This window comes from Protopterus annectens, chromosome 9.part0, assembly GCF_019279795.1.
Source record: "Protopterus annectens isolate FY-2018-M chromosome 9.part0, PAN1.0, whole genome shotgun sequence".
NCBI lineage: Eukaryota > Metazoa > Chordata > Ceratodontiformes > Protopteridae > Protopterus > Protopterus annectens.
The window spans coordinates 1,444,236,965-1,444,250,351 of NC_056743.1; the positions used below are offsets into that span (position 1 = coordinate 1,444,236,965).

The window sequence follows — 13,387 nt, forward strand, 5'->3', positions numbered from 1 at the left end:
ACATTCCACATTTTTCATTCAGAATGTTTGAAGTACATTGTTTCTTTTTTTATACCCATTATTTATACAAAGCACTATGACTTTGTGTAAATAAAATTTAAGCTAAATAGGTTCTGTGAAATTGTAAAAGCTAGTGCAAAGCACATTTACTTAGAGCAAATGTTAAGAAGCTGACATTCTATTTTTTTCACAACAAAATGTCCATTTCTTTTCATTTTTGTAGAGTGCAAACACCCAACTCTTTCTATGTAATAATTTTCTGATTAACATGACTAAGAAATTGCCTTTCAAAATGTTTATATTGTTTTACCCAAGTAGCTGTACCACTGCATTAGCAATTTGCAGATCAGAATACTGAGAGGTAAGATTTATTTTAAAACAGGGAACACCAGTGCACCATGCCATTTTGTGCAGTGACATTTCCTTAAAATGTTTTCCAAAATTATCTGCTTTAGGTTGCAATGTTTAATAGAAATCAGGAATGTCATCTGGAATGTGTATAACTTTTCAGGGATGAAGAAACCTGTCTCAGCCAGTATGGTATGGCAACAACAAAGCCTGAATAAAAGGGACTGTCTCCCCTCCATGATCAATGAAATTATCTTAAGCAGGAAGTCACTGAGAGTGTTTCCTAATGTAGATAGCAAATTTTCTTTACAAACTAATTTGTTGAAGGGAATATGGTTGGCTTTTGTCTACAATCTGTGTTTCCTCCTTAAAATTGTAAAGTGCAACATTTAATTATCTACATGAAAGCAGAGAGCTCTGCTGAATATCAAGTTTATGTTCTTTGCAAAAACTATTTTAAGATAAGGGTTAACATAATGCATTGGTCAGCATACATATGTTTTTTCAATATATTCCCTATACAATTACACACACACACACACACACACACACACACACACACACACACACACACACACACACACACACACACACACACACAGTCAGCAAGCACCAGTTCAGGATTACATGATGCACTTTTTGTAATTTTTCCCTAAGCTTTTACAATTTAGGAATAGTGCAGTGTGGCCCTGTAACGAAATGCATAACTCAGGATTTGAACTAAAACTACTGTATCTAAATGGTGTTTTCCAGCAATACACAGGAGAAGGTAACAGACAAGGACAAGAAAGAAAACTATGCTGATATAAAAAGTTTCCTCAAAATATGGTACATAATATACCAATTTAGTGCAGTTTTAGAAGTAAAAGAGAGTGAACATAACAGCTGCATATATTAAGTTTTCCCATAATATATTAGGGGATTAGGAGATAATGAATTTAAGTAGCTGTTTTTGGAGAAATATTTACTGCTGAGAAGACTACATTTAGTATGAAGAGACCATTGTACCTTTTGTTGAAAGTATACAGGATATGGAAAATGGCAGATGATATCATAACAGACAGAGTGGTCACAATCCCCAACTATCAGCACAGTCAGTGCCTAAATGTAATATAAAGTATTGTATTCTCGGCTGAAGGAGGCAGTTTTGAGAATTTCTGTGTGACTACACAGCTAGATAGAAAACATGAGAGATATAATTCGAAAACAGAGTTTTTTTTTTTTTAATAAAAATGACTATGCTTAAGCTTGGCAGGGCTCATACATCTAAATGCTTGGATTGGGAGTTTTAAGATGGTACCTCAAAATATTCTGCAAGGAACAGCATGGCATTCCTACAATGAGCTCCATTTTCTTTGTTTTTCCTGTAATATATATTGAGACTTGAGCAATAAGGACTGCGTGTGTTTTAGATAAAGTACTTTGTCCTGTTTAAGACACTGTGCTATTCCACTTCAAAAATGATATAATATCAATGAACACCATTGTAGATATTTCCACAGACTGAACAAGGTTGTTTCATTACTAAAGGAAGTTCAATTCATAGAAATCACAAACCACATAAAAGATACTGTGCATAATAAAAAAATAATATATAGGGAAAAAAATTAAAGAAATCCCAATCCCTCAGAGCCACATGCTCCAGGGATCTAAATCTTGTCATCACAATAAACAAAACATGCTGGAGGGATAGGTTCCTGACCCAGAGACTCCCCAGACTCTGGAACAGATTGGCCAATACATGTCAAGCAGAGCGCCTCTTTGGCCCTCTTCAAAAGGAACCCTGATGAGTGGATGGGAAAAAGGAAATGCACCCCGGGGATCATGTCAGTCGCCCTGCTAGACAGGGGTCCAGGGAAGTAAATAGTGTGGGAAGAAATAGCCAGGGAATTGTTATGGCTAGGATTGTATAGGCCCTAGGGCTGATAGCCTAGTACCAACCTATGAACCTATGAAAGATACAGGACATTGAAAATGTTTGTGAGCTCAGCTTTTTGTTTTTGTAAAAGTATGTCTATCTTGCCTATCATTTTCATAAAATGCTAGTTGCACATTTCTGATTGCTCTGAATAATTATGCGCTTTGTGTTTTCAATGCAATGACTAGTTAATAAAGCAATGTATTTGCACTTATATAGTGCAAAAGTGAGCTACTGTGGGCACAAAGTCCTGTTGGTTGTGGCATTCTTGTAAAAGGAGTGTGCTACCTGTTAGCCCCAGCTAGGTATAGTGCAATGTTCATACAAATTGAATTAATTGTCTATGGGAAAGCAAAATACCTTGTCATTCCGATACAGCTGTAAGGAAATGTCACAGATTTATGCCTGCATGAAATACGACATGAAGCATGCATTAGTTAACATAAACACAAAATATAATTCAAGATGTGCATTTTAAAACATTCATGTGTACTTGCAAAGCTTATAGATAACTAAACATTTCTGATAAGAGTACCAGATAGGTATTTGAAAAAGATTTTACTGAGAATGTATACTTTCCTTAAATAAAATGAAAGTGGTCAATCTTAGGACAGGATGCTAGTTGACAGCTGGTTGTTAAATTCCAATTAAATGATGTTATGAATCCTAAGTAACCAAGTACCAATAAAACAAGCTAGTGGATAAAACTTTTAAAGAGCTAGAAATTAAATAACTAAATAGCAAGGGCTTAGCTTTATATTTTAATGGGCAGGCACTTGCTCTTTAAAATCAGTTTGAGGCAAACAGCTGAGCAGCATATGGTTCTCAAATCATGCGGCATTTTTCAGTTTTTTTTTTCTCTTCTTCAGGAAAAAATTAACCTTCTTTGGGAACTGTGTCTCCTTATACTATTTACTGAAATCTTAAAGTATACATTGCTTAAGAAACTGATGCGCATTTGTATTTTTTTTAAGTCAAAATAGTCCAGTATAGTGGAACTTTATTGGTCCACTGAAGTGCAGACACGGGAGCAGCTTTGCACGGATATATATTTTTTGCGTGCTCGCTGTAAGAGTTGGTAATAGAATATTATCAACTCGAGCCGCGGTCCTTTAAATAGATGGCTGTTTTACAGTGTTATTGGCTGACACATGTCACTTGACTGCAGTCTCGCGCTCAGCCATTGCTGCTGTCCAGGATTATTACTTCATTACAACTGCAAGGTAAGCGGCAATCTTAGTTTCCAACATTCCTTATGTAGTTCTATATTACATTACTTTGAGGGAACTGGGGAAACTTTCCTTTTTTGAGGGCAGAACAAATAATAATCAGCATATAGCTGTTGCCATGTGACTTTCAGACGGACCTCCGTTGAGGCAATGCATTCAGTGTGTTATGATCGAGAGGAATGTTTTGTCCTGCAGTTTACTGACTTCACAAATTAATTTAACTTTTTGGTGGTCATTTTAAGAGACCTACGGTGCACTTACGGCAATAGTGGGTTTCACTGCCCAGTAAAACAGTGTTCTTCTGGGTGCTGGTTTGAAATACAGTGCAATTCATAAATGAAAAATATCTTCCTAGACAGGCCACTATAGCATGGTCCAAATGCAAAACATTTTTGTATGGATATAGACTCATATTTTATCAATAATGCATTGTGTTAACATGTAAATATTAATTGTCCAGAATGGAATGTTTTAATTTATTTCAAGCAGAAAGCTATACTTTGGAGCAGATGAGCAGAATGAGCTACTAATCATCGTTCACCCAGTACCCCTGAGTTTTGCTCTCAGTTGCCAGCTGTTTCCTGTGCGCCTCTAACTCTTTTAATCAGATAACAACCCTGGGTTGCACAGAACAAGAAGCAGTTTGTGTCTACTGATGCTACTGGGTCAACACGTAACCTGAAAAAATTAGTTCGTGCCGCTGGGCTTCAGAGGCTTAAGTTCGTCGTATGCATACTTCGAACCGTGATCTACTGACACAGTACATGGTAGCTAGCGGTATGGTGTATGTTACTGTTTTAAGGTCCAGAAAATATTTGTTCTTTTATGATTTACCTTTACTGTCCATGCCACTCGCTGTAATCTGCTAGTTTAAACTTCTGATGTCCACAGTTTGATCTGACACACCTCCTACACACTTCATAATGTAAATAACCAGGTGTATATACATAGAAACAATTTACCAAGGGTCTTCAGCGTCTGACCAACAGTCACCATCAGTTCCTCATCCAGATAAAAGCTTTCATTACCTCACCATTGTCAATAACATTCAAATATTTAAATGCTAAGATGGGATCAAAGAACAACGCCTTTGTTGAACTTGCAAGAGACAAAGTGCTGCAGGAGAGGAGACGTCCGTCGGTAACCAAATAATTGTAAGTAGGGCTTCTTTTTAGACAGATCCGACCTGTGTGTGTGAAACACATTTAGACGGAGAATACAATTCACGTACCTGCAAAATCTGCAGTACTAAAGATCCCAGCATGAACAGTTTGTTTGGAAGCATAATATATGCACATAGTTGTAGTTTTGCAACTTAACGGCAAAACCAAACCATTTGTATTCCTAGACTTGAGACACTGTGCCCTGGTGGGAGTTTCCGTTGCTGTGTGGATAGAAGTTAGTTTTTGAACTCCTGCTACTGGACCGGCTGCTGCAAAGACTGTCCGCCGTCTCTAGTGTCTCTGAAGCCAACTTGGATCCATCAGCTTCATTGGAAGCACTGAATACACACGAACAGCTCCCAGGTCCCTTGGGGACAACATTCAGCTTGCGATCAACTTTACGTGGACAACAGCAAAGTAGTTCTTTATATGCTTTTCTAAAATCTGGACTCCGACAGTAAATAATTGGATTAAACCCAGAGTTTATATAACCCAGCCAATTAAGGAACAAGAAAACATCCTGAGAGATAATATCCATGGAGATCACTTGGATAATGTTGGCTACAAAGAAGGGCAGCCAGCAAAGAGTGAATGTCCCCATGATAATGCCCAAAGTCTTAAGTGCTTTGTGCTCCTTGATGGCCAGTAACTTGGAAGGCCTCCTCTTGGAATTCTTCTTATTCTTGAGGATGGCAGGTTGTGGTTCATTGAATCTTACTTTTTCCTTGCAAATCAACTTGACCTGACGGTTGGCAACTATGAATACTCGGGCGTATACAAATATCATAATTATCAGTGGTACGTAGAATGAAATTATGGAAGAGATAATCGCAAAGTACATATTGGTGATAAAGTGGCAGCACTCGGGGTCATCGTAGCATTCTTTTGCTCTGGCGTTATGATTGTCCCTCCACCAGCGATTCATGATCGGCAGGAAGGAGGTCAATGCCGAGATCCCCCACACGAAGCATACGATCACTCCAGCTCTCCGTTTGTTAAACACCATCTTGTACCTGAGTGGGGAGGTCACCGCAATATACCTGTCCACAGCAATTACGCAAAGCGTCTCTATGCTAGCCGTCACACACATAACATCCACAGAGGTCCACAGTTCGCAGAAAACGGTACCATAAAGCCACTTGCCACTCACCACAATAGTGGCTCCTAGCGGCACAACAAGCACACCCATGATTAAGTCTGCGCAGGCCAGTGAAGTGATAAATATGTTGGTGAAGGTCTGCAGGCGAGGGGTGCGGGCAATGGCCACTATTACTAGGAGGTTTCCCACCACCACAACAACAATAATAAGGGCTAAAATTGCCCCGACAGCCCATTTTCGAGTGAGGCTGTCCTCAGTGCTGGCTGTAGAGTTAGGAGCAGCAGAAGTTTGCAACAGGTTCGTTGTGGCAATTAAAGTTGCAGGGGACATGGAGTCATCCTCTGAGAAAGTCCTATTTAGTGACTGTTAGATGCAGTGACTTTATTGATCGAAATGCTTTGATGCTGCTGAGGCAGAAGAAGCCCTGGATGGAGCCCCATTGGTGTTGCTTCCAAGATCCCTTGTTGCTGCATTCTACACATCTCCAACACAGCTGGAGGAGAATTAAAGTTGGAGTCTTAGGATGACGTCATCCAAGCGGCTGGCCAATGGTGACCGGCTTCCTATTTGGGAATCCTTAAAGGAATACCTATGTATTGGCGCACAGTCGGGATTAGAGTACATCAGGAAACTAGATCCTAACTCTTAGTTAAGTTAATTGATAGGTGCCCTTCCTGGCTCAGTATGTGTTTTCTTCCGAATTACTGAGAACTGAGGCCGTACGTAAAACAGGAAGCTTTAGTTTTATTTGTACCTCAGCTCACTGGGACAGAGGGCTGCTGACATTCAAAATGAGGAGCGATCTTATACCTTTGGCCATGGGTCGATGATACTTATTTATAGCCCTCTGAAAAACGCACAAGCATTTTGTATGCTGGCCGTGTAGAATAGACATTAAAACCCGTTTATTTATTCTTTGCTCGTAGTGTTTAATATCTAGGAGTCACTTTGCAAACACAGGAAGAACCGCAGTGTGAGTATCTAGCTGCTCTGTTTGCACGACCCTGTTCAATATCCCGACCTTGGCAAAACAGTTGTTTCATTTGCTTGCAAAGTATTCAGGCATAGCATACCTCTCAAGTGTACCTCATTACGAGGAACGTACCTCATTTGAGGTTTTAAAAAAATCACGTTCCTCGAAGTTCCACATTGAAAGACTCTTACACATTCAGTGTTAGGAATATTTTAAGTGAAATCCATTGTAAATAGAAATTAAGCATATTAATTCATTAAAAATATTCTTTATAAGTAAAACCAGCATATTTAACCATCCTATGACCTTCCTAGCCGAAGTTGTTAGTAAGGCATTAGTATTTGTTCCACATTTTGCCCATTTGTTCCACATTATGAGGGCTAGTGTTCCTCATTTTGGAGATGGAAGGTTGAGTGCTATGTATTCAGGAACTTAAATCAACCTAAACCTTTGTCCCACAAATGTTATTTAAAAAGAGTATAAATAATATATAATCCAGTGGGCTTCCTGTAATAGCGATACTAACTAGTTTTATTTACACTCCAGAAAACTATTGCTTTAGCCCAAAATTCATCAAGAAAACTCATGCATCATGATGAAGTCTTTTTTCGTTTTGGCACATACTTGTAAAGCATCGTAGACACACACACACACACACACACACACACACACACACACACATATATATATATACACACACACATACATATACATACATACATATATCCATCCTCAACCCCCTTTTCCCATTTTACACATGGGGTCGTATGTATATTATATATTTATGTATACATATATAAATATGTGTGTAAGAAATACTAGAGATATTTATTATTTTTAGATTTGCAAACCTCTCTGTAAGCAAACTATTTTAGAAGAATTTATCTAAATGGTTATAGACATTTTATGGCTTGATAAAGCTTCAATATTTCTAACGGGTTGAGAAAAAAAATGTTCTTTTTAGATGTGTACTCTAAAAAGAACATTTTTTTCTGAACCCGTTAGAAATATTGAGGCTTTATGTAAACCGCGGTGGTGATGCTGCGGTACCGTTGTCGCCTTATAGCAAGACGTTGTCCCGTTTGATTCTCAGTTAGAGCGTCTTCTGTGTGGAGGCATACGTGTATGGGGCGTGCCTTCGTTGAAGGTTGGGCGTCAGGGCTGGTAACCCGGTACGTAAAAATCCACTAGCAATCATTAGCGGACTGGAGCTCCGCTGTGGCGACCCCTAACCGGGAAAAGCCGAAAGACACAACGTCAACTCCGATATTGTTGTACCTGGGAGAAGAGGGGCACATCTGAATTATTACGGGGCTGGATTTGGTACATATTTTCCTCTTATTGCAGTTCCAAAGAACGCATGAAAGGACAAGGGGAACTCCTTGCAAAGTTTTGTTCTTTGATAGACCTTGAGTATGTACTGGTAAGTGTCTTGTGTGCCCTTCTGAAATGTTAAAGAAGAACGCACTTTGAAATCACTTTTCATTGCCTTTGGGACAGACTTTCGCAACCTTTCGGCTATAATAACTGATTATGACAGAGTCCGTTAGTTATCCTATCGAAACGTTATCAGACTAGTGTTTGGACCCCGCTGCTAAGTGTTTTCATTTTTTACACGCTAGCTGCAGGCTGTCATTTTCGTTATGGGTTAACTTATTACACCATCCTCAGAATTATGCTTTCCGCGTTACCTAGGGTTACCACTTGTCCCTCTTTATACAGGATAGTCTCTATTTGGGTAGTTGTGTCCTGTGCTGATGGGGGGGGGGGGGGGGGGGGGCAGATATTCTGTGATTTGAGGATTTTGTAGGTTTCCACTAATAGGTGTACAACCGACTTATTGTATATCTGAAGCAACAGTTTGACAAAAAAAGTGTGCTTCAGTTTTTCTTACTGATGGGTTTGCCACCTTTTCGAATGCCCAAAGTAGGATATTTTTGTAGAAACGTGAGATTTTTCAGGACAAAACATGCACACGGCCAGTACAAAGGACATAACTTCACTTTCTGCCAAAATAAGAGCTTATTCTTATATCATTTGAGTTGCTTATGCCATTTCAAACAACATTCTGGTGTTTCATATATAAAATAACTGTTTACACAACTACTAAATAAAACTTAGTAAATATTTTGTGTCCTAAAATCTCAGGACATTTGCCATTTTAGGATTTTTTTGCAGGACACAACTGCACAAAGAGGCGCAGATGGTAACCCTACTGAATGTGGGTTTGGCGTTTCCATAAAATATTTACCACTTTGTGCATCTGAAAAGGTATCAGTCCTAAAATTACCTACAATAACCAATGGGTTTATTAGTTAAGTTCCAAATAGTTTATGCACTCAGCAATTTTACAACAGAAAGATTAGATGAAAACCATGAATCAAATACAAATGTTATTTTAAGTGCCTACTTTTAACAAGTTGGAGTTTAGCTAGAAAATTCTGATTTACAAGCTCCCTTGTTAACTCCTCACACAGTAACTGCCTTTATTCTGTAATATATATTCTGAATAAGTAACTACAGATGCAGCACATACAATACACTCAATTCCCAATTAGTAAGGTAAGAAGTATGCATCATCGTGAGTACATTTACCTCTTATGCTGTCTGACTTCTATATTTTTATTTGTCTGTTTGAAGTTTGAGAACACAGTACTTCTGAGGTGCTTAAAATATTGCTCCCCTCAGGAATTAATTTGTACACCATGGCTTATATGGTGTATCCTGGCTGCACCTATAAATCCAATTAGCCTGATGTAAACTAATTCAGAGCAATAGGTCAAGTCAGATCCACAGGTATGTGTATGTTTGTGCACATGTTAGTGTATGTTTGCCTGTCTGCATGGATGTGCCAGGGTTGGATGTCAATGTTTACAATTCACATTTAAAATTATTTCCAGAAACATCTTCAATAACAAATGTGGATTTACACACGCTGATGTTTTATGTAAATATAGTACTGACCTGGTTGTGCAGTGGTTTAGCATATAATAACACTTCAATACCATTGTCATTTGTCCCTTGATAAGCAGTTAAAGCCTCCATCAGATATGAATTCAGAAAATGCATAGACACACAGTACATTATACATACAGATTAACCAGATATGTGGCTTCAGAAAAGAGTTCTGGAGACAGCCTTAATTTTTGATAATAGATGTTTTTCAGTAGCACAGCTTCAGCCAATGTATCAGTTTGAATCTATTCAACTACTGCCTGCCATATGAGATATATTTATGCCTAAATCCTACATAGGAAACATTTATTTCAAAATACAAGTTTTATTTTCTCTTAGATTTCTCTTGTTGTGAACATGTATGTATTCAACTGCTACTTTTATATCCAAAAGTATTTAAAATTTAGTGTTCACGTTTTAGATTAGACATTTATTTTACAGTAATTAATGTCTTTAACAGATAAATGTTTCCTTGGCCATATGTGTTGTAAGTATAAGGAGTCTAAATTAATTTGAAGTTTGTTATCATATAAGCATTTGCATTGAAATGCTTGTTTATCACAAAAGGATTTGCATGCAGTTACTAGCTACCACTTTCTGTATCAGGAGATTGTGAAACATATATGCTTTTATACCAGTAGTATTTAAATATGTTGTTTTGCTGTTAGAACTGATGATGCTTATTATGTATTTTTATTTCAGTATATTTGTTCATACCCTTCCCTTTTAATAGTCGGTCACTCTTACAAACAGCTGTTTTTTCCTTTTCTATGAGAATGAGAACCAGGTGCTTCCATCAGGTGCCTTTACATGCAAACACACCCACACATACCAGCACAGCCACACACACACACACACACACACACACACACACACACACACACACACACACACACATACACACACATTTCTTTACACAAACATGCATGCACATGTGCACTTGTACCTACATACACCCCCCCCCACACACACATACATACACATGCACACACATGATTATTTTAGTATAATAAATATCAATCCTACAGTACCAAAAATACTGGCAGTATTTATACATATTTGATATGGTTTGTATCAGAGGTATTTATACTTAGCCGTTATTTCATAATATCAAAAATGGACACATGGATGATATATTTTACCAGAAATTCTTTCTAGTTAACTGTAACGTTCTTTCCCACAAGATAGTAGGAACTTGCAAGTGTGGGATATGTAAGCAATGTAAATACAGCGCTCAGGGAGAAGAAATGCAGCTCACCACTATACAGACCCCTATTAAAGCTGCAGATATTTTAACTGTTTGTCTATTCTTTGTATTATGTTGGAAAGACCGAGAGACTCTTAAAAACAAGGGTCTATGAACACCACTGTGAAATATCAAAGTGCAGTGAAACTAATGCACTTTACAAGCACTTGAAAGAATGTGAAAAAGGTGCTTTTCTGTTTTGGGTGTTGGAGCAATTTGAATCTAGCCCCAGGGGTGGACAATGGGAAACCTTATTAGAATGCTGTGAATATTATGGCAATTACGTTTGAGTGCAGTGACACCCCCAGGGCTTAATGGTAAAGTTTCATTGGGCCCTGTGATAAAAAAAATGAGAGTGGCTAAATTATAAAATTGATATCTCAAAACAAGGAATTTAATTAAAAGTAAAAACGTGAGTTATTCACTGTGAATGTTTAAAATACTTTCAGGTACAAATAAGTTTTATTTGTGATTTATGTAAAATGTGATGATTTGATTAGAAAAGTATTTTATTATATTTAAATGCACAAGAAATTTTCTTAATTGTCATTGTGAAGCAGGAAGTGATGTATTAAAAGTATCCAATTGAATTTTAAGGAATGGTGATTAGCTGCTATAAATTTAATCAAGAAGAAGTGGTTTTATTCTGAAGAAGTCGTTAAGTCAAATGCACTTACGAAATAAACTTTTTGGTTTAAAGTTTGTGTTTTATGTTTTTTTCCGAGGAGTTTTTTTAGTGTTTTGCCATTACCAAGGTACTGGTTTGATTTTTAGTGTATCTTGGCTTCAGCGTTTTTTGGTGTATGTGATATAAAAGAACTTGAGCAAGAGGGAGTGTATAAATATTTGGGAACTGGTGAATGATAAAAAATAAAACATGAACAAATGCAAATAAAACTTAGGAATGTTTAAGAAGACTTAAATTAATACTGAAAACAGAGTTGACATCTAGGAACAAAGACCAAGCTAAAAACCAATTTGGACTTCCTGTCCTAACTTAACAGTTTTGGAGTGATTTACTGTTCCCAAAAGGTGCTGGATAGGTTGAAAAGGAAAACAAGAAGGATGCTTCATGCTCATCAATGATTTATAAAAATCAGTGCATACCGAGATTATATATTACACTTTCTGAAGGAGGTATGGGCCACAAAATTGATTATATGCATAGATCTACAATCGTGGGACTGTATATATATCTGCTGACCTCACAAGACCCAAACTCAGTAAAAGTTTTGAAACACGAGGAGAATAAGTCTAAGATGACTTCCTTGCTTAGTTTAGCAGAGGCATATCAGCATCAAGCAGGAATGGAAATCAAACCAGAAGTAGAAAAAATCAGACAGCAACTGAATGTGCTAAAAAACAAAAGAAAGAAAGGTGAGATGAGAAGGCAAGAAATGTGGAAAATGCATAAATATAGTTGCAAGTATAGAAAACTCTTGGAAGAACCTCATGTTGATCAGGATCGAATGCAGGAATGGTTAAGTAGAGGTGAATTTAAACCAAAAGATGAAAAGTTAATATTGGCAGCCTGAGTTAGTAGAATACGTACATGTTGGTTTACAAAGTCCATTGAGCATGTTGGAGAAACAGACAAATGTAGGTTTTGTAAAATGGATTTGTTAACAGTCATACATCTTGTTGCTGGTTGTGATATATTAATGACAGAAGGACTGTATACTGAAAACCATAATAATGTGGCAAGACTGTTGCACTGGGGCTTGTGCAAACATTATGATGTTGAAGCTGCTGAAAAACACTGGAAATATGAGCCACAAAACATTATAGAAAATGATTAAGCTTATATCATATGGGATCACCCATTACCAACAGTTCAAAAAATAGTGCAAGAAAACCAGATATAGTAGTCCATGAAAAGAAGACAAAAGTAGCATTGATCATTGAAATTGCTACACTCGGTGACTTCTTCTTCTTCTTTCAGCTGCTCCCCTTAGGGGTTGCCACAGCAGATCAACTGTTTCTATTTCTTCCTGTCCTCTGCATCTTGCTCTGTCACACCAACCACCTGCATGTCCTCTCTCACCACATCCATAAACCTTATCTTAGGCCTTCCTCTTTTCTTGTTATCTGGCAGCTTCATCCTTAGCATTTTTTTCCCAATATACTCTGCATCCCTCCTCAGCACATGTCCAAACAAATGTAATCTTGCCTCTCTGGCTTTGTTTCCAAACCTTCCAACCTGGGCTGACCCTCTAATATGCTTATTCCTAATCCTGTCCATCCTCGTCACACCTAGTGCAAATCTTAACTCTGCCATGTCAAGCTCTGACTCCTGCCTTTTTGTCAATGCCACTGTCTCCAACCATATAACATAGCTGGTCTCACTACCCTTTTGTAGATCTTCACTTTCTCTCTTACTGGTACCCGTCTGTCACAAATCACTCCTGACACTCTTCTCCACCCACTCCATCCTGCCTGTACTCTCTTCTTCACCT

General features: G+C 37.8%; 1 protein-coding gene across 1 annotated transcript; it reads right to left on the reverse strand.

Annotated features, from left to right (window-relative positions):
• Positions 1 to 2,211: 2,211 nt before the first annotated feature.
• On the reverse strand, positions 2,212 to 6,229 carry LOC122812117 (beta-4C adrenergic receptor-like). The gene has a single exon (XM_044084403.1). The coding sequence runs from the start codon at positions 6,085 to 6,087 to the stop codon at positions 4,840 to 4,842; it is 1,248 nt and encodes a 415-aa protein (XP_043940338.1). The 5' UTR covers positions 6,088 to 6,229; the 3' UTR covers positions 2,212 to 4,839.
• Positions 6,230 to 13,387: the final 7,158 nt, after the last annotated feature.